Source organism: Stegodyphus dumicola, chromosome X2, assembly GCF_044657685.1.
Source record: "Stegodyphus dumicola isolate Sdum_Otavi_A_Nest chromosome X2, ASM4465768v1".
Classification (NCBI taxonomy): Eukaryota; Metazoa; Arthropoda; class Arachnida; order Araneae; family Eresidae; genus Stegodyphus; species Stegodyphus dumicola.
In genome coordinates, this window is record NC_140781.1 from 127,291,289 (window position 1) to 127,316,058 (window position 24,770).

A 24,770-nucleotide genomic window follows, 5' to 3' on the forward strand; every position below is an offset into this window, starting at 1 on the left:
GCACCATCTGCTCCCGGCTATACAGTACAAACGTCCACGCTTATTGCGGGGCAATCTCCCTATCGTATTGCATGACAATGCTCGTTGTCATGTTGCACAAGATGTAAATGTCTTTGGTCTTGGGAGCAACACCCTCCGTACTCACCTGGCACGAGTCCTTGTGACTACAACCTCTTTTCTAAGTTGAAAGAACTCCTTCGAGACATCCGATTTCCTGACATACCGTCTGTGTTCTGAGCAGCATAGCTGGTATCAATAGCCAGCACCTTGCCAACAGTCCTGACATTTAGTAAAAGGTACAAGACTCTGCTGTTGATTATAGTAAAGGAATGTAATGTAATTTTGCTTGTACGTTCATTAAAAGGTGTTTTTCAGGTATGTTGTTGTTGCTTTATTTACAGCCCCTGTATGTATGTTTATTTTATTTTACTTCTCCTCATCGAAATACATTTACGTTACCAAAAGCCTTTATGTAATAATATATTATAAAAGTATATGTTGTAAAAGTATTTTATATTATAAAAGTCTTTATAAAGTTATACTTTTCCGAAACAAAGTAAATTAGTTAAATAGCGAATAAAACAGTTACACTAATATCTGAAAAAAAAAATTCTTCTTTCACTATGTAATATACTTAAGAACAACTCTATATTTTACATCACTGATTCTTGCCTTTAATGAAGCTTAAGGGTTAAATTTTAAAATTCGTTCACCCAGAATTGCTGACTATAAATTTAAAACATTTGTCGCAGTGCTTAAATTGCGCCGGAGCCCACCGGAGCCCGTCTCCGGTACTTCTGAATTTTTAAGATAAATTACAAATCTAGCCGGAGCGCACCGGAGCCCTAAATAAGATGAGCTCCGGTACTTCTTTTTATAAAACTGAGCCACAATTTCAAGGAAAAAATATATATATAATTGCTAACGTTTTAGTTTAACAATAAGCAGACTTTGCAATACTATATTTCTCTAGAAATACGAGCTCATGAGAACTTGAGACGTTTAAGTGAAGTCCCCTCACTCACATGCGGAAACCTTTGCCTTTAAGAAAGGCAATAAATCTGGGGGAGTTTGTTTAGGATTGCATAAATTTATCGTCATGCCATCGTATCTAGTGTATTGTTATCGATGCTTACAGTTAGTTATCCTCGCAGGAAGGAAATTTTGTGTTCTTAAATGTGCGTTAAGTGACAGCGAGTACAATAAGAGTGAAATACTGAGATAAACTGCTCAAGCACGTCCTATACATCGCCTTCCCAGAGTATCCACTAATGTAACCAAATACGGGGGCGAAAAGCGTAACCAGCAACTTTGCATTCATCCTTAGGAGTCAGATTCAGAACTCATTTTACCCCTGATACATCCGGTTGATGGCTATAATTATATCAGCAAAGAGCCGCGGTTAAAGAAAACGTTCTCTCTCATCAAGATTCCCCTCATTTTTTGTTTCCATCCACTCATACCCTCACGCCCTCATTCACTTTTGCCCTCTTTTTAGCATTATCTGAATTTTCATCAGCTATATTTCAAGTATATTTAATTTTTGTGATAAAAGAACTTTTTTCTCCCTACGATCACAGCTTATATTGCGCCGATGCTTCTTAGCTTTTGTAATAAATCATAATTCTAGTCGAAGCGCACTGGAGCCCTAAATAAGAAGGTTACGGAACTTTTTGTACGTAATTGAATAACAATTTCAGTAGAAATTTTATCTCGAAAATTTTATTTTTAGCAATAGAATTATATTAAAAATCGCTTTATCTCTTTACATTTAATTTAATTATATAATAATTATTCATTAAAAACAATTTATAAGCATTAATTAAATGGCTCTTAATTAATTTGATAATAATAAACTATTTAATTTTAAAATTATTAATGAGTTTTAAAGTCATTTTATTTATTTATTTAATGTTGTTCCTCTTTGCTGACAGCCTTCCATAGGGCTCCGACACTTCTAATTTTAGAAATTAAGCCCTGATTTGTCGTAAGGTGATGAGGATCAGCAATGCATTTTTCTAAAATACCCCCCCCCCAACACTCTAGCAACTTCGTTGTAATATAGTGACCATACCAATGAATCGTAACTCTCATTATATTAGATTTCTACGTATCCACGTATTTCTTTGGTAATTCTATAGCTTCGAAAAATATCATCCATGAGCAGAAAATTAAGACCCATTTCACATTTGGAAACGGAAATTTCGGAGTTGGATGTCCGTTAAACGTGATCTGTTTATCCTAGCAGTGATGTGTATAGGTATGTGGACATCCATTAAGTTTGATCTGTTCATCCTATTAATGATGTGTATAGCTGCATGGTCGTTGATACGCATTCTTTAACTCTTACTTCATTATTTTCACGCTAATCATGTTATAAGGTATTTCTCTCGCCTTCCTAGCGTGGCTTCGTAGTGTAGTGGTTCTGCACGCTGGGCCGGTATCCAGAGGTCCGTGGTTCGATTCCAGGCGAAGGCGATTGCTAATTTTTCAATTCTCCTGGCTTCCAAAAATACCTAATGTCTCTACAGTGGCGCCCGAACTAAAACAATGTTGGATGAGGATTCTCCACACCCAGGATTTGGCGATTGGGTCCCCTGAAAATCCCCACTTGCCCTTTAACCTTTTCCGGCACGCTACCTTTTAAAGTTGGAATTTCGATAAAGGGAAAAAAAAAAAAAAAAGAAGAAGAAGAAGAAGAAGGTAGGCAGTTTAATTAGGCCTAGAGAAGTACACAAGTAAAATTTTGTAAAGATAGTACTTGTCGTTTTAAATCTGTGGGTGTGTCCGAAGCGGGCACACTGATTGAATAGAGCTTCGAAAAGAGTGCTGAAACGAGCATTGCTGGGAAGCGCGTTAAAACAGTAAGAGATTTTGGCTACGATTAAAAAACACTAGATTCTGAATGCCATAGCAGATTTAGCATTACCGAGGGTGTGCCACAGGAAAATCTGCTACTCTACACCCTCTTTAAAAAGCTCATTTTTGGTTATATGATGATTACATGCTTAGGAATTTGAAAAAAAAAAGTATATGATATTTACATTATTTACATTTCATATTTACACTTTAGTCTATTTTTTTAATCGTGGTACTTTTCGAAGAAAGTGACACCACCTTTGAAAAAGCACAATCCAATATTGCATGTTTTGCACATGTGCTGGGATCCTTATCAGATTCACTATCTGAAAGCAATTCGTGTAGCACTTTCAGTGCTTTAGAAATGGTCAGCCCTCTACGATCCGTTTGGAAAATAATTAAAAATCAGAAAAAAATAAACTAATATTATATCTACAATTTGAAATTATAAACTATAAAATAAAAATATAAATGTCTACAACTCAAAACTATTAAATGGGCCCACCAGCGGCCGAGCGGTAAAGTCGCTGAACACTGGTAGTTCGGTCCGAGGTTCGAATCCCGCGAATGGGCCGGCTGCATGGGCGTTTTCGTGGTTTTCCCCATGTGTAACGTGTATACGAGCCAGTTTCCCTTAGAACGTCATCCACGAAGGCATCCCTCCCCTTAGGCAGATAGTCCTCGAGGCTTTGCCATAATCACACACACACAAAACTATTAAACGTAGCGCTAAGAAAACGTCTTTGAACCAAAGCGAAAGAGAACTCTAGTGAAAAACCAAACAGCTAAATGATAAAATTATCCCTGACCTTCAGAAAAATCCCCCCAACAATTTCTTAGTTGATAACCAAAACTCCCCTCTAAAAAAGGGGGATGGGGAGAAGAAATTGAAAAACAAGAAATCAAACGCAGATGTGGACACACCTTTCTATGTTAATGAGCTGCAGAGAAACAAAGATACAGCTGCCTCTCAGTGACCTAGACTCGCAATGAGCTTAGTCTGGGAACACCTCGATTCGCCATTCGATTTTAGGCAAGATTTCAAGGTAAAAATTTAAAACTAATATAGAATAAGAAGATTAGTATATAGCCAAAAAAATAACAGAGAAATTTCCTTTCAAACAATTCCTTTTATTCTCTAAAAAAATTTGGAAGATTTCTTTAAAAAATGAGGGTCTTTAAAAACTAAACATGGCTAAATTATATGGACTGATTTATGTTGAGCTACCATCTACTATAAATAAAGAAGGTTCAGAGTAACCTATAGTAACCTTCAAATCCTTTTTCATTCAATTTTTCTGTGCGTACAGAAGGAAATTTTTAGGTAATAATAAGGTATTTTTCCCGCTTTCCTAGCGTGCCTTCGTGGTGTAGTGGTTCTGCACTCTGGGCCGGTATTCCAGAGGTCCGTGGTTCGATTCCCGGCGAAGGAAGGCGGTTTCTAATTTTTCATCTCTCCGGCTTTTCCAATTAACCTAATGTCTGTACAATATTTAAGAGTATTGCAATCATAATTTGTTCTGTGTTGCCGAGTGAAATTATCTTCAATTGTGTTCAACAATTAAAAACAAATATTTTCTTTTTTGAAGGGAAATAATCTTCGACGTACTTATCCAAGTTTTTTGAAGATGTCTTTAATGTCCAAAAATTGTTCCTAGAAGCAGAATGTACATAATTGAGCTAGTGTGCCACATCCGCTTGGGACTGCGCCAGGTTCATCTAGACCAATCCATAGATTCTCATTCTTTTTTGGTTCACCGCCCTTTTTTCAAAATCGCCTTTGAATTTGTTCTATTCTCCCTGCGCTCCCAACAGTTATTTATTTGATGCGCAGCGGATTCTCGTTAATCCAAAATTCGAAGAAGGTAGCAACACTGGTTGAATTGTAAGGAATTCGCATTAAAGCAGTCAAGAAATCATTTCGTCATTGCTGAGGTTCTTGGATCTTCATTTTATGTTAAAATTAAGGAGAGTTCTCTGTAATTTGTAGGCAATGATTAAATACTCATTGAAAATTTTAGGTATCTATCTATTGCACTAGCATTGCAGCGAAATGTTGATTAAAACTCGTCATGAAATGCAGAAGTTGGTCGAATAATAATTAAGTACTTGTTACGTGTTCACACTTTCATAGTTAAAATAAAGAACCTGACAAAATATGCCCAGATTCATGCCACTGCACGTGTTCTGTAAACATATAAAAAGCCTGCGTGGATTGAAAGAGCATGCTGCTTGTGCGTAGTGGATGTTATTAACGCGTAATGGTTTGGTTTGGTTTAACACGTTCGTCGCCCAATGCGATTCGGTTGAGTTCTTCGCGGGGCCCAGATCCGACTGCCGGTTCCTAGGATGGGATGACTAATATTCAGGCAATACATTCCAACGAAATCGCATGAGTGTGGTATAAAACTATTCAGACTGTTCTCCCGCGAAGGGTACATATGATCTGCGAAAATCTATTCTGGACGATATACATGCTGAAGAAAGCAAGTCTGCATAGCCCAAGTCGTCTCCATTGAACTTGAAGGATGTGCGCCCTGTGTTATCAAAAGAGGCAAACTGTGGAACGCCAAGAAGCGTGGGAAAATGTAAAAAAAAAAAAAAAAACTACGACCTTCTGTTCCAATTATCCAAAATCACTTCAAATGTGCTTAGACTGTTTTAATGAATACCATGCGACATATCAGAATGTAATATTTTATCTTCAATATAAATTAATAAAAAGTATAGCATAATGTGTATATTTTTAACATCTTTATGTTGTATATCCTATATTTATATTTCAGTGCTTATTTCATTAAATTCCTTTTACAAAATACAGCTGAAAATTCTATTTTAACTTGAAGAATCTCTTTAATTTTGGGATCAGTCAGAAGGATAAATTCAGCTGGAGCTAAGTTAAAATCAAGCTTGGGTATTTTAACTCATTATTTAACTATCTGTCATTAATTTAGCTTAATTTATTCATTTCGCCTTCCCTAGACTCTGGCAGTTCTAATATTAGAAATTAAGCTGCGATCAGTATTAATCGAAGATCGATTGACATAATTTGGATTGACTCTTGCAATGGTTTGTTGTGTTTATGTAATCAAGTATTTATTTAAAAAAAAGCTTTGACATAAATTTTTTCAAGCATATTTAAATGCTCTTTTTCTCCTCAAGCTCCTCCTGGATTTTCTTAGCGCCCACCGGTGGAAGAAAGTGCATACGTTAGAAAATTATGATGTGAATAATTTTTATTTAGTTGCAATGTCTTACCTGCAATGCCTGATCTCCTTCGTTTTGAAGTCAAGTCGCTGAATCTGAAGATTGCTTACTTCCACTGATTTACTATACCCTGTGGCCCTATGAAATTCCTTATTCGTGTTGTTTTTGTAAATTTACTTGAGCGTTATCTTTTATGCAATTTGTTTCTTGATAGAGGTCTTCTCTTAACGACTTCAATATTTTCTGTCAAATAAAGCATCTAAATTAAACATTCAATATGTACTGACGTATCAGATATATGGCACGGCGATTGTAACTTTTATTTCCATTTGGGTTTAGTTCTGTAATGTATTTGCCTTTCGTGGAATTTTACTGCAGGAGTTTCTTTTACATTGCTTTGAAATTTTCTGAATATTTTCATGTTGATATGAGCAGATAGATATGTTGTAACACATTTTGGGTTAGATGTTTAGTAATTGTATGATTTCATTACTGGCACCTTAATACTATTGATTCCCATAGCTTAACATTATCTATGAAGCATTCTATCAAGGTTTTAAGAAAGTACCAAGGTTATAGGAAGCTGATACTATTTGTAGTTCTAGAGCTCTAGCAGCGAAAAGTAAATGTCATACTAGTGCATCTTTTTTAATTTCTACTAGAGAAGGACTTCCATGTATTTACCATTCTTTGTGGTTAGCTTTGAATATGTTCGCGCCTGGTTAGCAGAGCAGGGAAAATGGGCACATATACCGAAAGAGAAAATTAAAGAAATTCTTTTTTCCACTTGAATTGAGAGCTTTCAAATGTGCTCAAAAGGCCTGATTTGGTTCTTGAAACAACCTCAGTTGTGCCGGGGTCAGCTGAAGTTTCTTTCGGCAAACATTAGCCGGACAAAAAGGGAGGTTCATTAAGAAAAAGCAGGTATGCTGGCCGTCGATAACGCCGAGCCACTTGGTTCACCATTAAATAAAGAGGTCCCATCTAACTCCTCTAATCCCCAGACAAAAGAAGCCTTTCGATTTCTGCACTCAGCTGCTCCGGAGAATCAGTTCGACCGGAACCGAATTCTGACATCGACGAACCGGAACTGTGTCGTGCTCTGTTCGAGGGCATCTCATCAAAAATTGCCTAAACTATCGCCGAAGAATGAGAACAGCGGAAAAACACTCCCGCGCTTCGTTAATCTCCAGGTTGGAGGATTATCATTCACCCCTCCTCCATGCTTTTATTTATTTTTTCCTTCCTAATTTAAGACTATAGTACTGAAATGTGTCTTTTCACATTCCTTAACACTGGAGATGCCAGAAAGAACCTTCAACGTGCATTTTAACTGAATAAAATGTGCATGTAAATTATTTTAAATTATTGAATAAAAATGTATCGTTTTATGATTTCTACACATTATAATGAAGGTGTGTAAAGCTCGTCAAGCAAATCGTATTTATGCACCAAGAGGCTGAAAGATGCGCAATAAGTACTGAGAATTTAAGGAATGCTTGCACTTCGATTCGGAAACGTGTGACTATTAGGAAAGAGGAGAATGTTATGGTTGTCTCATATCTATTGGAACAAATAACATTTTAATAAAGTTAATGTCCATTTGTATGTGTATGACTACTACTTAGATTTTGGCTTATGTGGTAGTGTTATGGTTAATTCTGCTGCTTTCGTTAACTTGTATTGTATTCGAGTTTCGATTAACGACGTAATGCTACCGAATCTGTTTTAATCTGAAATTCTCGACCTATCGAGTTCATTTGCCATTTTCTCCTACCCTACACAAAAAGGGAAAAGTAAATAAAATAAAGTCAACATCGAATGCCAAACCAACTGTCTACCTATATCTTAATGGCAATGCTTGCAGATCTGACTGCTATTTCATATCATATTGTCCACTAGTGTCCCGATAATAGACACTATGATAATATCTCTCCGACTCGTGGCTTGTGAAATGAATTAACTGCATGCGTGCATTCATAATTTTGCCCGTGTATATTATTAGATTAACTTGTTTTCCATAGAAAATACTCCATGAGTATGTCCTATTCAAAGCAGAGAACTTTCATATACATAGCCGAATAAATTGATCTTTTCTTTATATCGATACTTTTCGTTTTACTTTCTACTGCATTTGAATAAAATGTTGCGAGTGCACGGGTTCGTAATGAATTGAATGCACACAGAACCGATGACAGCTTGCTAAGATTTATTTCCCCTAAAGAAACGCTTTACAGTTCTGGAACTTTACACAAAAGTACAGCTCTTCTCAGTATGACAGAACACAGTTAATAGTTATCACTTCAAACTGTTGAGAACGGGAAACACAACGCAATGCAAAGCGCATTTGAAGAGCGAAGCTCGCATAGAGATCTCAGTACTCCGAAGTCAACACTGAACTGGGAACTGATGCTTTCTTCGGTCTTATTTATTTTTTCACTGGTACTACCACCCGTAATTTCCAGTACTTTCTATTTTCGAAATTACTGGGAAGGCATAGACGGTTACAGTTATATATAAAGGCCGAATACACTTACAGTTACATACAGGTAATTTCATAGATCATGGGACAAACTTGGAGGGGTGGTGGAGCGTACTAAAACATGCATTTTTTTTATAGGAATGTAGGGTCTAAAGTGACGGGTTAAGGCAGGAACGACACGAGAGGAAAATGTGTTTATGTACAAAATCAACGCAAAGTGCTTCTTTGCAGCAATACAGTATTCACGGTAAATATTCAAAAAAAGGGAACACTAATAGTAATAGGAACTACAACTGTGATTGGCTGGCAATGCAGCGGTAGAGGGCGGTAGTGAGCCGGACAAACCAAAATGAAGTGCATTAAATGTATAATTTACAGCTCTCAAGATTCAGTTAAAATAATTAGTATTTTTATTGATTAGCACCAAGACCGAAGAGGTATTTTTAAAAAGTTTGGGAGAGCGGATTATTTCATCCGAATGCATTTGTCTTTGTAATATAGAAGGCGAAAAGGAATAATTCATTCCGATGTAAACATTTGGTTAACGCATAGTTATTATTTGGGAAAAATCATTACAGGAATTGCATTTAAGTTTTCGAAAACATCTGAAATAGTATTTCGCAGACATTCTTTAATTTCTATCATTTTTTGAGCAGGCTACATAACAGGAATTGCTTTAAACGGTTTTGCGCTCGTTTTTAGGTATTATAACTTCAAGCATTGGTCATGGACGTGCCCTGAGCATTTACTAGAGGAAAATAATAACAGAGTGCAGTTATATAAACAAATAAATTTTAAAAATTCAGCATAAAAGTTAACACGATTAAGCAAGGATTTCACTCTAACAGCATTTTCATTGAAACTCGGTCCATCTTTACCAAAGCATTACTTTTACGAAGAACGCAGTAATGTTGAGTGCTTAGTTGAAAGAAGACAGGTGTACAAATTTTTCTGTGGCTCAATTAGAAATGGAGTGGAAGATGCATCATTAACGAAATTGCCGTGTAGGAAAATACCAAAAGCTTCTAAATAATCCAAAATTGAGAGGCAAAGTCATGCAACAATAAGTTTCATCAAAGTAATTTTATAAGTTCCCCCTGAATGAAAGTCCAGTATTCTGTCTTTCATAACTGAGAAACTTGATTTTATTGGCAGATCTAAAAGAAACCGGGAAACCATGTTGAAGTATTTAGAATCGAAAATAAGAAATTTTTCAGACCTTCATCCTCTATAGCTTTCCGAGTCTTCAAATTAAGGTTACCTCAGTCATTGGTCTGCCTTTCATCTCTGAACTCAGTTGCTTCCTTTTTAAATGTATGGTTTTTAAACTTGTCAGTTAAATCAGATTCTCGCTTATAAAAAGATTGGCCCTATATTCATGGAACATTTCTAAAATTCCTTTCAAATACGGTTTTGCTAAGAAGAAAAGGGGTGTTGGAAAAATATCTGGCAAAAATGCAATGGCAGATATCGTTGAGGTGGTACAGGGTGCTATTGAGCAGGAGATAAAAGCGTTTTGCTGGAGTGAATTGTCTAATTTCGTGCGGTTTTTGAGTAGTAGACATCGTTAGCCGAACCAAGCGTATAATAGCTAAGTGTAGCTCGCTGGCATGCCTTTTTATCTGCAAAGCTGTAGATGGAAATCGAGAAGCTGCTCAAAGGAGGTACATGGGAATCGTTCATTGTACCTGTTTTCCGTAGCTGCTCGGTTTAGCCCATAGATAAAATTCATGTCGGCTAGCTTTGCCTTCCTGTAGTGAAGCATGCTGCTCGAAACTGCCCGGAAAATGACAGTTTACGCCATCTGGACGAATATACCTGTCGCCCAGCAGCGCTGTGTACAACCTCACGCCTCATTTTGGCACACACGTTCCATTACAAAATCTGCTTATTTCGGTCTCTGCTATCTGCCTTTACATTTTTCCTAAGTATTTTCTGAGCACCCTGTATAAAACAAACTCACTTATTTTTGAAATTCAAGATAAATTAGCATATCTGGTATGTATTTGATTAAAAACCGTAACCTTCATTTTCGGAAGCTGAAATTGTAGCTCTCCCTTAGCCCTTCGATTTGGACTTTTTTAGAAGCTTCCAAAATTTTCTTGCTTAGCAATGTCATGAATGCCATAGCTTCCTTTTTGTCCTTATCGGAGGCGCGGAAAACTGTCATCTTTCGACGAAGAACTTCAGCTTCCTCTGAAGCACTGCAAGTTTTACTGTGCTAAAGACAACTAATAGTTGGACTGTCTCAGATTGACGCAACGTGTTGTTAATGGACGAGTCTAGATTTGTCCTGAAATTAGATGATAAGCTTGTTTGGAGAGAATGACATGGAATTAGGCTGAGAACATCACACATTCAGGAGTCGCAGCATTGTGATATGGGATGAAATTTCTATGGGATCCAGCTGCACATCCTTAAAGACTGTGCGGTATCTCGATGAAGTTCTACCCCTCATTCTGAAACTCTTGCAACAGTTGGAGTACCTGGAGAGTGATTCTCGTCGGTGACGAGAATCACTCTCCAGGTACTCGTTAACGATAAAATACGGTGTTAACCGTTTTCCCCGCCAGAAGTCCTTTGAAAATCTTTAGGACGCCCTTAGGCGTGCTGTTTCTGCACGCTTACCTCCTCCAGTCAGTCTCAGATAGTTGGAAACTGCCCATATAGAGGAATGGCCATTGCTAGCATCTGCGATGCTTGGTTACCTCATTGAAAGTATGGGAAATCGCTGTAAAATATATGTGTGAAGATTCGGAATGCTCACATACTCTATTAATGTAAGTTTTGTTTGTTTGTTTTTAGCTTTAAACACCAATTTATTAATGATCCAAATGTGACGTCATCATATAATATCGGAAAATTAAATATTGTTTTCATCTTTGTACTTGATGCTTGTTTTCTTTCATGCGTATACACATTTACTACCTTTATGTGCAATTTGCTGTTCATGAAAGCTTTACTTTTCCATGTTTGTTGATTTTACTGTCTCATGTGTTACTTCTTGAAATCAGTGCACAATACTGCAAATTTACTCACATCACGGTTTTTTTTTTTTTTTTTTTTTTTTTCATTTGGTTTTTTGATGCATTCTTTTGTTACAAGTTCTGTTGAGTTTACTATACCGGCGACATGTTGATTAACCTGTTCCATTCTGATGAAACTGCAGTTAGCGATGATTTATTGCTTTTCTAGGCTAATTATTGCGCTAAACTTTTACATTTGTTTACTTCTATATGCATAGATTTCAAATTTTACATGTATTGCTGGTTATAGGAAAACTAGATACAAAGCAGACCGTAGCTCTATTCTGAGAAGAACCGCCTTCGTTCTTAGGCTTCCGGGTATTATCTTTTCTTCTTAATGGATGTCTTGTACCACATTTATAGAAAATTTGTAGTGCATGGTTACTATGATTGCTTCATGAAAACTATTAGTTCGATTTCTAGGCAGTCAGCATTAACGGTTGTAGCTGACAGAAGTTTAAACCGAGAAAATGGAAGAAATATATTCACAACCAGTTTACAAGAATAAGACTCAAAGTTAATGAGGTGGTTGATAAATTTCAAGAAAGAAAGAAAGAAATTGCTTGCAATACTGTCCGAGTTTTTTTTCTTTTGGGAATATACCATCACCTAAAAGTTAAAATTGTCGAATTCTATTTTAGTTCATTGGATTACTTATAAAATTCTCTTTTTTCATATTGCAATCTGTGCCGTAACTGTAGAATCCGTAAGTAAGAAACTTCCTCCGTATTAAGTATTAGCGGGATGTGTGAGCTACTTATGCGCCGCATTCTGAAATGTGAGTATTCTGAAGATAATGATGCGGAAAGTAATTGTGAAATTCAGATTTGTTGGAATAGATATTGTTAGAAACTGGCTGTTTTAGTTTTCCGTAATTTGCCCATCCACAGAAGAGAAAATCTGGGTTTGACACCGAATCAAGAATATTTTCTCTCTCTCATCCCGCTTATTTTTTTAACTCAATTTTGCATGGAGAAAAACTAGAAGTCTCATTGAAGGTTCTATCCACTTTGAAAGTATTATCTAAGTGAGATTAAACGGTTAAATTAGCGCCAGCCACTTTAATTTAAGAAATATATATATATATATATATATATATATAGTCATTTTACCTTGTTAACAGATAACTTACCTTAGAATTTGAGAACTGAACTAAGTATGAATCAGATTAATAACCTATAGCGTAGAATTGCTCTTGGTTTGATACGTTCTGTGTTGCTTAATGCGTTCAATTTAATGATTTTTGGTAAATATGTATTCAAGAGTTATCAATACAACTGCGTAAAAATTACTTACATATATTCATACATAAAAGTTTATACGTGAAAAAGTATCGCTTTAAAATTTCGTTTTTGTTTTAATTTGTTGTAACGTAAATTGTTTACGAACTGAAACGAATGATGGCATTATTTACCTTGCATTTCATTTATTATGCTGCTCTGACTTTTTTTTTTTTTATTTAGAAGGTATGCGGTATTAAAATTTTTACAATAATTGGTTTTCAGTATTAATTTTTATATTACTTTGTGTAGTACATTTGTTGTTTTATGATTAAGACTTAATTGTGAATGAATTATGCTACTTAATTCTTCATGTGTTTAAAATTATATTCTGAATGCTCTTTCTTTTAATTTTTAGAATTGAGGAAGATGAATTAGTGGCCAAAGATACACAAACTGCCATTCTCCGCCCAGAGAGAGGTTGCGTTGTGCAATAAACCTTTCTCAGTTACTTGCACTTTCAGTACATGGATATGGAGATCACCAAAGCTTTCTGTTAAGCAAGATGCTGACTCCGGAAATTGCTTTATTACACTCTTCAAATGTCCCTTTTCCATCTTCAGTTATATGCTGATCAGTGAGGCAGAGAAAAATATCTTGCTTGAATGAATTTTATGTCATTTTATAAAAACAAAATGATCTGATATAATTATTTTTAATTTTTATTTTTATTCATTATTTCTATGTAATGTTTTAGAATCTTTTTTTTTTTCGCCCTTTGATCATAATAGTGGAGACGCATTAAAATGTGTAATATCTTATGACAAAAGCACAGACCTTATGATCTTAGCAAATGTCCTGCAGTTTTACATTTGTGGCTAGTGTAGTGGTACTATGTGCGTTATTTTTCTTCTTGAATTAGCATTTTTATATCTTTCATGGGTATTTATCAAAGATATTTAAAAAGTGAGATATAATATTTGTTCTTAGGTATTTTTATATTAGTTTTTGCATTTCATAGATTCTATAATGAACTTAATTTGATGGTACTGTTTATAGTTTTGATTATTATTATTAAAACTTGAATGTGGCATATATGAAGATAATGTGAATTTATAAAATATAATTTTCATTTTTTATGATACGTTTTTAGTACTTATGTCATTTTTCAAATTAATAGTTATCTAAGGAAATTTGCTGTGTGTGTTCAGTGTTAAAATATACATATGTTTTCTATGAATTTCTGTTAAGTGTGTCATGTTATTTTGACTTTAATTTCTTAAAATAAGCATTCATCGTGAAACACTTATATACATATATGTACATTTTTATTATATTTTACTTGTTTGTATTAACTTTCTTTTTGTCAACATGATAAAAAAATATGAGAAAATTTAAGTACGTGATTTTCTTCTTGAAAAATCAAGAATTTGTATTCAGATTTCGCTTGTAATGTCTTTACAGCTTTAACTATTAAAAAAAGTTAAAACTATATTTATGCATTGAAATGGCCTGTACTGAGACGTTAAGCCAATGATTTTATAGTTATCTTTTATATTCTTTAGTCATCTTTACATTAGCTGCTCGGTATTAACTATGTGAAACTTCTATGCAAGATAATTTTAATGCTGTATAACTAACTCGTGACTATTAACGGTGGCTTGTTTATACAGTCAGAATTGTATGTTTATATGTAATTTTAGCTAAATCCTGTAGTTTACTAAATGCTATTGTATGTAGTGCATACATTTTGTGTATTTATGTGTCAAAGTGAATGAATTTGTCATTTAACTGCGTAGCTAACGGATATCATCTAAAAAGGATTTTGATTAATTTATTATTAATGTTACAATTTAACTAGGATATTTATGACCAGATAGTTATATTTGTGATAAAAAAAGGGGGAGGCTGTTGGGCTAAGTGAAATTTAATCAAGTGAGATTTCATTCATACTTCATCAACTGACGCATGTTTTACAGATTTTTTACTTTTGCTTACCGTGTGTTATCACCAGTTTTTATATATAATAACTGATTATAACACGCTCAAAATTCAAATAAATGTTGTTTCTTAGAGGTTTATTCTTAACTTTGAAATGTTGTCCATCCCTGGTATGTAAATGTCAAGATTATGATTAGCTTTGATATTGTTAATTTCTGTTGAAAAACAGAATTAGATTGAGCTTTAGAAATGAATGAGATGCAGAAGTGTATTGGAGGTTACTTAGTATCTAATAATCGTAAGTGATGACAAAACTCTTTCTCTTAATGTGAACTGAAGTAATTTCCTTCAAGTCTGTCAGCCTGTGTAAGATGATGACCCACTTTCTAGTTCTGTCCATATGAAATGTATGAAATGAAGTGTATGTACACCTGTCAGGTAATTCTTCATTTTTGATATCTAAATCTAATGAAACTGGAACTTGTTTGTGTCTGGTGGGATATCCTTTATTTTCTATTTCAGTACGCATGGCAAGTGTTGTTGAATAAAGCTTTAAAATGTTAGATCTTGTTTTTTTTTTTAATGCAACATGCTTTGAATCAGTTTATCAGTTTATAAAATTGTATTTCCTTCTTAAAGGTTACAATTAATTGTAACTTCACAATACTATAAATATTTATAAATTTACATTTTAATCAATTTCCTTTCCCTTTATTCAAAATAAATCATTGAGAATACAAAATTTACAGCGATCCCTGTTCTATCTATTATACATATTCGTAACCTTATTTAAAAGGCATTTAGAATCTATCTATTTATAATCTAGTTGATTTAATCTTAAATTTCTCTTTAATCTTCTATGCTGAGCATCATCAACAAATGGCTAAGTGTTAATTAAAAAATACAAGTTTTGAGTAAATTTCATTTGTTTTATTTGGAGATGTGTATAAAATAAATTAAATCATACTCGTTCTAGGTTTGTTCGATGCTTTTGAAAATAAATGTTTTTAAATCTTTTAAGGCGAAGCTTAAAGTTTAATGCTTTGAAGAACAAACTCAATAAACTGAAAATATATTTCTGGATATTTGTAATATGTTTGAGCAGTTCAGCATCGTATCAATTTTTCCTGAGTGGTTCTCTTAGACATTTTATAAGATTATAGTGAATTGAATTAATTTATTAAGAACCATTTTTGGTTTAGTTACCTAGAATTAAATTATCTGTTTCCTGAAGTAAATTCTACTGCACGTGTACAGTGTTCTGGCTAAATTCCAGTCTTCTGCCATTTCATATTTCGTTATGTACGATCGCATTTTTATTGCTTCATTTTCTTGCACTATAAAGTTACTCATCACAGTTCAGAGTAAACTTCTGCAAAGCGCTTTTATTAATCATAAAATATTGTTTCGATTTTTCTTGAGAGCACTGAAAATCTTTGCTATCCTTAACAATTCTATAACAATTTTAATACTTCGAGCTTATCTAATCATCCAAGTATTTCAATTCGTCATAAATCTTTGTTTTTATTTTTTCAGTAACAATATGAAAATTAAATTTCCACTGATTATTTAATATGTTTACGAAACGTATAAAATTAGTTTTTATATTATTCTTTGCACAGTGTTTCTTGCAAGCCTCAATTTGGTTTGTTGCTTTATGATTTGAATGAGGATATTCATTTGTATTTGTGCCTGTACATACTGTATTTACATAAAACTGTATATGATTGTTCATATAAAGCATATGTGTTTTATTCCCCCCTTTTTTTTTCAAATTCGTTTAAAGTATCAATGTATTGAAATGCTTAAGTAGTTAAGACATGTCCAAGTTTTAATTTGTTCTGAAACAGTTTGCAACACACTGGTGGTGATGAATTTTAAGTTACTGTGACGGTATGTTAATGTGTAAATATTGCATGAAAAAGATGTGTATAGTTTCTTCCCCATGTTTTTATGTTTTAGTCAGAATGTTAAATGAGATTAGTCTGAAATATTGCAAATATTGTGCTCACCGGATCTGATACAGGGATGTTAAATAAACACGACAGTTAAGCAATCTTCAATTTTGTATTAAATGTATGCATATATAATAACTCCAAAGAAATGTGTTAGAGATAGTGATCACTTTCCTGAAGTTTGTTGCGGAAAGTCTAAACTTTCTTCAGATAGAGCTTGATTGCAGTTGTAAATAATGCATAGAACTACTGTTATACTAGTAATTACTGTTAAAGCTTTATGTAGCTAACCCCTTGATTTTAGGTTTTGTGTCATTTTATCTCTTTATTTTGCTGCTACATGCTTTTTGTTTTACCGTCTGCTTGTGCTAAAAATAAATAAATAATTTTATGTTAGGAAGCTACTAGAAAATAATTCTTTTTTATTCCTTGTATATCAATAGATGGTTTGAATAAATGTTAGCTGAACAACTTAAGGTCGAGAATGGATATTTCATTATCTTTATGTAATGCTGTTGTATATAAAATTAGATTAAGTGCGATTTATACAGTTTATAAATTTTAAATGTTATAGTCTCATTGCTTTAATTGTCAGTTTTACAGCTATCTATGAATTCTCACTGTGTAATCTGCCTTTGAAACTAATCATTTTGGACCAAATGGCCTTTTGGCAGTTACTTATAATCAGCTTGTCATGTACTCCATAATGACCTTGACTAGATTCTAGCGATCATGTTTAAGTTTTATTTGATGTCTGTCATTTTAAAGAAAAGTTTCTGGGAAAAAAACCTTTATGCATGTAGAGAATAAGAAGTTTTCAGTTTCAAACTACTACTTTCTGAGAAACTTTCCTCTCTTGGTAACTTTTCTGTAATTTGGAATAAAAATCTAGTTTGTATATCATTTACTCTTATTGAAGAAATGAGAGACATTTTCTGTCTTTATTACTTTTTATATCTGAATGAAAATTATCTTCATCATCAGTGATTAGGTAGGAAAAAGAATAAAATTGCAAGTGCATGCTAGAAGTATATTAAGAATCTCTTTATACTTAGCTACAAACAATATTTCCTATCCTCATTGTCATTTTACAAGATCACATTATAGTATGACCGATTCTGAAATACAAAAAAGAACGGGATCCTTTCGAACTTCGTATGTTGGTACTGTATAAATTGCTGATTTGCTGAAATTTTGCTTTCAGCTGAATAGTGTTGGTAATTAACCCACTGAGCACATGTGTGTCTTAAGATTTTGCAAGTGTAATTATTTCTTCATTTGTCATCAAGGACTAAATTGCACAAAGTGAAAAGATGACAAAAGTCGCCTTAAAAGGTATTGATAGTTACAGAAAATGTGAAGAGCTGTTTCACATTTCAATAATTTGTGGAATTTCGAAGAATGATTGGAATTCAAAGAAAACCGTTAGTTTATAATAAATTTGAATGTCGTTGTAGTTTGTCTGCCAAACATTGTCTTACCAAAATTAATTGTTTATTACAGACAGAATAAATCGATGAACGGGAATCCATTTGCTATCCTGTTGCTAAATCGATGAACGGGAATCCATTTGCTCCATTGTCACCGAATGTTTCTATAATGCATTTATTATAACTTTTCATTAAAATTTTTCTGTCACCTATGTCCAAATACATGGTTTGTATTTCAAGTAATGAACTTCGATTTCGGGTTCTTGCTTCTGTTTTTAAATTTTTTTTTAATCGAATTTTTGGTCTAATTTATATTTTAATGGAAACTGATGATAATTAGCAGATAATGCCAAAGAGTTTCATATTACCTATGTTGAATATTTTAATTATAAATTGTAAGTAAGTTTTATTATTGAACATACTTATCAGTATTATAAATTTTCGTACACTACAGAAGCCGTTTCGCATAATTCATATCGTTGATTATATTTTCGTCTTTTTGCATGTATTTCTAAATATTTCATTTACTGATAAATCAAAAGTGCCAATTTTTATCGAATTTATAAGCAGTCGAACAAAAATCATTGTAATATCGAATGAAAAGCACTAACCAAATAAAAGTTACTCATATATTGGAGATCACAGTTACACTTAATTAATATATCTGTTGAGTTTTATAAACTGTGGTATAAATTATCTAGTATTTTATTCTTGTCATTTCTCTCCAGTGCTAACTGTTGGTATAAATAACACTTTAACAAATTGACAAGCCTTTGAAAAATGGTAACTTTTAAAGTTTTTAATGTTATTTATCAGCGTAATGTCCATGAGATGCATCTTGATTTATGATTTTATGTTTATGGCTCTCCAATTTTAGAGGCCTCTGAAAGATTATTCCTTTTTATTTCAGCAATTAAACTTTAATTTTTCGTGTTGCTTGGCATATGTGCATAGTAATTTTCAAGTTAAAAGAAATAGAATAGATTTTTAAATTTTGTATGCTTGATTTCTGTTTAAATGTATTGCTTTTTTGAAATTAGTAATGAATTGCAATTGTGGAGTATATGTTTCCTTTTATGTAACAAAGCAGTCAACTGCCGATAAAATGTATTAAAGCCTGAAGAAAGCACAACTTGTGGACTAAAATGTGGTGAATTCGAGGATTATAATATGACGATTTTTTTAATGTGACTCACATATTATCTTGGCTATTTATCTGTCAGATACTACATCTCAGCCCAAAAGTTGTGCTTTATAGCAATCAGATGGTAATTATTTACAATGAAGTGTATTGTTCAGTATCTCAGGTATGTATTTTGCTGAGCTATAGCTTATTTAAATTTTAATTCTTTAAAATAAAAAATTTTCAATTTGTCTTTGAATATTAACTAACAGTTACAGGCATTACTTTGTAAAACAAGTAATCTATATTAAGTCGAGATTAAGATACATTTTTTTGGAATAGTATTTATTTCTTATTTGCAAAACTGAAACTTCATTTGTGCCTGTGAAAATTTAAACCAATCTTTTCGTTTGAAAATTTTACCGATGAATCAGAACTGTGCATTACCCTGTTAAATGTTTTCATCGAGCTGGATTCAAAAAGTTAATATTAGATTAACAATAAGGAAATATACGACATCCATGTTATAGAATATTTAAGAAGTTAGAAAAGTGCAAGAATTTTTTTATATTTGTTTTCTATAAATAAATTGTAAAATTCGATTAATGTCGATTTTTGAAAGACGGTAAAAATAAAATTTAAATCATCTGCAGTTCAGGAATGTTGTTCTTGTAAATTTAAGTCTTTTGATTTTTGTATGGAAGGAATATAAATCTTTATTTCACAATCATCAGTGTAAATCTTTGGGCTTCCTCTAAGAACGTGAATTACCCAGAAAAAGTAATTTTCGAGTTTCTGTGCTTTCTGATAACAAATTAAGTTATTGGAATAAGAATAAAAGACCAGTGTCAACTTTTTTAGGGTTCACAAGATCATGAGTGATATTTATTTCATCCAAATCAAAACAAAATTTATTCAGTGCTTTATTTTTAATAATAATGTTTCTCTTCGTGCCGTTTATAAAAACTTAAATCGTCTTTAACTGATTTTTATAAAGAAACTCAAGTGCTGTTAAACAAAGAAATATATTAGTGTCGGGCAAAGTAACACAGAAGAAATGAATTAATGTAAATAAAGTAACTTCGAAAAGAATAGAAAAGTATGAAAAAAAAAATCAGGCCGTCATAGCATGTAAAATGCTATCTGTCTCAATTTCCTGCTTTCTTTCCTTTGTTTCATTTTGTTTTATTTATACAGACGTATGCACATAGTAAAGCTCTTTAATGAAGCAGTAGGAAATACAAATATTTGTTTATTACATTTTCGTAAGCAGGCGTATTATTTAGTAGTCAACAAATGTGCTGTTGTAACTGCATTGATTACATATAGGATAGTGAGAAAGATAGAACAGTGCTGTTGATAACGGTGCAGAACTTTCTTATTAACATTTTTATTTTAAAATTAAATGGATATTATTTATTTTAATGTTTCTTTACCGCTTTATTTATTTAAGTTGTATTTCTTGTAATTTTGAGCTTCCAAGGTTTTGAAAAGTGGAATAATAATGTTAATAACATTGTGTTCTTTCTGCTATTCTTGATATGTTCAAAGTACCAGAGCAGTTTGAAAATGGTCTTCTTGAGGAGAGATGAAAACTTAGGATTGATTTCAAGAGTCTGAAAAATCGAATAATCCGAATATCTTCTTATCCAGTTAGTCCGAATTAGCACAGGTTTGCTATGCATTTTGTTGTTACAGATGTGCGCGTTTCGTCGTGTAGATGACAGTGTTATATATCTATTTGCGACGCATTAATGATGATTCTTGATGGCTTTATTGATAATGATTACTATATCTTTTTTTAGTGAATTTTTAAACTTATTTTCTAATAATTTAGATTCAAGTATTTTGGTATTAAATTACTATAATGGTACAAATGTAGTTTCAGTTAATAAAGTTTTGTTATTCGTATGTATCTGTAAATGGTTGTGTATGGAATATTTATTTACATACTTAACTTATATGTACCATATCTAATGTTTGTGATATGCCGAATTGTTCCTTTTCGAAGAGTTAATATTACACATAGACTGAAATTTTAAGTTCGAGTCAGAAATTTTCTGCTAAGCTTCGATTCTTGCAGTGTGCTTGCTTATAATGTACAATCGATAAGTAAATATGCAACGTGCTCTTTTGTAGCATTGCGAGGGTTCTGAATTCCCCCTCGTGGTGCTGGTCTTGCCTTTGTCTATGTGATAAGCTGCCTTGTAGTTATGTCATGTGTTTTGTGAATAAATATTAAAAGCTTCAATAATTTGCAATGTTAAATACGTGTCAAAAATAAAAAGCGAATGTTTGAATAAAACTGTGTCCTAGTCTTTGAATTACTCTCATTTTACTTCTCTTTGTTCTTTGTGGGGTTTTATTTAATTTTAATTAATAGTAAATTTTATTTTGGAAACAAACTCTCGTTTTCAACCCACGCTTTCTTGCCAGAATGAGATTTTAGTTTCGCGTATTATATAAAATAGAGAAGAAAGCTACTATTTAAACTGGTGTCTGAGTTACTTCAGACAGAGCGTGTTCTGCCTTTCGGCCACGTTGTTTCTCTGCTAGTTGAGCTTGCTATTTTACGGCCGTGCATATTAATTGCCGGTTAGTCTAGGTCGGTGGTAGCCAACTGGCGTTAAATATCTCTGTGCAGTTTCGGCTGATCTTATTCAACGTAGGATTGGTTTTAAATTTACGTTTTCTATTTTGAGTTGCCGCCAAAAGTATTGTTGAGGCCCTGTATTCACCAGGAGTACCATCTGCTTATATTATTCTTGAGTTGAAATAAAAAGGTCTTTTTACTCTTCGTATGTGTTGTTCCTGATACAGTAATTAAACAAAATATATTATTTCAGTAATTAAACAAAATATATCTTGTAAAATATGAAATATAACCAGAGCCTAATTTTAGTATTCATATGAATTCCAGTAACATTATGACATTGTGTAACATTATGACATTTTTTGAATATTTCTTTTAAATCCAGATGGATACGCATATATCACCATATAGAATTTCAATTGCGAAAACGGCCTTTAATTTTTTATTATCTTCGTTCTTCTGTTTTAGTAGGCGGAAGTACTGTAATACTTTGCAACAACATCATTAGTAGTATATAAACTATGGTTGCAAATAAGTTTATTTCCGAGTACCATGTAACAGAGCGATACAAACTTCACTGAGCTAGAATTGCCTGAATGATTTATGCATAGCAAAGGCGAAAATTCCCGATGACACTGTAACATGCTCAAATTATATTTTAGAGATTGACTGAACTTTAGACCTCTCATTTAATGTCGTTTAATCGCAATATTGTTAAAATAGTGGTGTTTCCAACTGTTTTACCAAAACAACTTTTCCTATTTAGTAAATTGGGTGTTTTATCTCCCTGTGTATTTTAATCGATCTGTGTGTATTTATATGACTAGAAAGAGTGATCAGTGTTATTTCACTATATACTTTTGCAGCTTTATATATAACAAAACCCACAACGACTAGTCTTGTTATTTCGTTCTTCATTATCCTGTTCACTGTTAATCACTGCGTCTAGAATGACTTGACTTGTCGAGAATGTCATAAAATCCTGTAACTTCTATCTTTTTTGTTTTCTACATCCGCATTTCTGTCTTCTTTTAATTCGCAGAAAATAATTCAGACTAAATCTGAGTCTGTTGCGTCGTCAGAGTATTTCTCCTTTACGATATCAGAGATAGTTAAATAACCTATAAATTTAGCGGAAAAGCAAGTGGCATTAAAAAATGTCATATTCTCATCCTATTAAAAAAATAAATATCGGAAGAGAGTAAAAGAATTTTGCAAAGTTTAAAAAAAAAAAAAAAAAAAAAAAAATGTAACTTCTTTCTCTTCGGAAGGAGTGGCATGCATCAAAAACATTGTAAGATTGTAAATGGCTAATTATTTTCTTAACAGTAACAACCAGAATAAAGTTGTCATACTCGTTTACTGATTTCTTAGATAAATTTGACTAAGTAACCCTCATTTTAAAACATTTTTGAGTATACATAAATAATAACAATCAGTTTTATAGCTCATTTAACAATGTTGTGGAAATATGTATCTGCTTTTATTCTCAAATTGCATACTATTGATTTCTATTCATTACGTAACATTTCCTTCCATTATAAGGAAACTCTAGATGTCTTACAGTTGAGTAATGCAATATAACTCAGATTCGATAGTATAGTGTTATATGCAATAGGTCATGGTCTTAAGTTATTTTTGCAGTTGTAATGTCAAACTTCTTGGAATTAAAAGCTCTACTAAAAACTTAAGTTCATGAAAGCACAAGTAGTGGCTGAAAATTTGAGATTTTACAAAAGGTACAATGAAGAAATGCATAAAAACTAAAATGCGAAAAATTTAAGCGCAGCTATTTATATAAATTATATTATCTTTCTCTTCGTAAAGTGTACACATCCTGGACTGTCCAGTTCTCAAGACCAGGAAAAATTAACCGTAATAAGGAACAAGTCCATATTGACTTCAGATTTAAAAGATGGAGTTGTGTATGCACCATGCATTGGTGAATTTTTTTGATCGCACAGAAAGGCACAATCTCCTCAGTCATTATGTTGATCGTTCTCTGACTGAATTAATGAAATTCTAAATGCAACGCGTATGTAGGTCTTCCGGTACTGCTCAGGCGAAGAAGGCATGTTTGATAATATTCAAAGAGCAAGGCCACAAAGCAGATGAATACCAGGGCCATCTTTCCTGATGTCAAAAATCCGGTGTTTTCCTAAACAGCATTTTGAAGCATTAGCAAGAAAAAGGGCAGTGTTTGCTTCTAATCCTGTTGACTCTAGAATATGAATAATGACATATGATCGAGGGCTTAATTTCTAAATTTAGATGTGCTGGAGCCTTATGAAAGGCCTTCAGGAAAGAGGAACAAAAATAAATAACTAATAAAATAGTAAAAGAATTAATAATTAGTTACTTTATTATTTTATTTATTAATTATTACAAGCTAGCTGACAGGAAGTTGCTAAACCGGGCTTCAGCTGAATGTATAGTGCAATATATTACTTCAGGGGTTGTTAGAAACAAAAATCATTCTTTATCTAACACGCCCAATTGAAAAACTAAAACGATTAAAGCTTCACTATTGCTCCACTAGTAGTGTAAGCTTCCGATCACTTACAAAAATAGCCAATGAAAACTAGGATGCTGTTAGTTTTTTGAAGTAATGATGCAACAGTTTCCGAAGCGATCCTTTCTAGAGTGCTTTGATCAAGCTCGTATACGTACACTGCTCGACATTGAAAATGCAACATCAAGAAGGAGTGGTCAGAAAGTGATGACATTTGGAAAAAAGAGACAACAAGCAGCAATAAGTGATCTTTATTTCAAAATGATAGTCAGAATACAGAGCGAGAACGGCGTCGGCTCAATAGGATGTAGGACCACCGCGGACAGCGATACACGAAGAAACACGTCTAGGCATAAAATCAATAAGAGTGCGGATGGTGTCCTGAGGGATGGCTCTCCATTCCCTCTCAACCATTTGCCACA

At 33.1% G+C, this 24,770-nt stretch overlaps 1 protein-coding gene across 3 annotated transcripts in view; it reads left to right on the forward strand.

Moving 5' to 3' along the window:
• Ehbp1 (Eps15 homology domain containing protein-binding protein 1) overlaps positions 1-22,040 on the forward strand; it is a 255,700-nt gene extending 233,660 nt beyond the window's left edge. For all 3 annotated transcript variants that reach the window (XM_085809696.1, XM_085809695.1, XM_085809697.1), the window contains one exon: positions 13,213-22,040. In XM_085809696.1, coding sequence (XP_085665822.1) covers positions 13,213-13,291 — 79 coding nt within the window. In that variant the 3' untranslated portion in view covers positions 13,292-22,040. The remainder of the gene's footprint in view (positions 1-13,212) is intronic.
• The last annotated feature ends 2,730 nt before the right edge of the window (positions 22,041-24,770 follow it).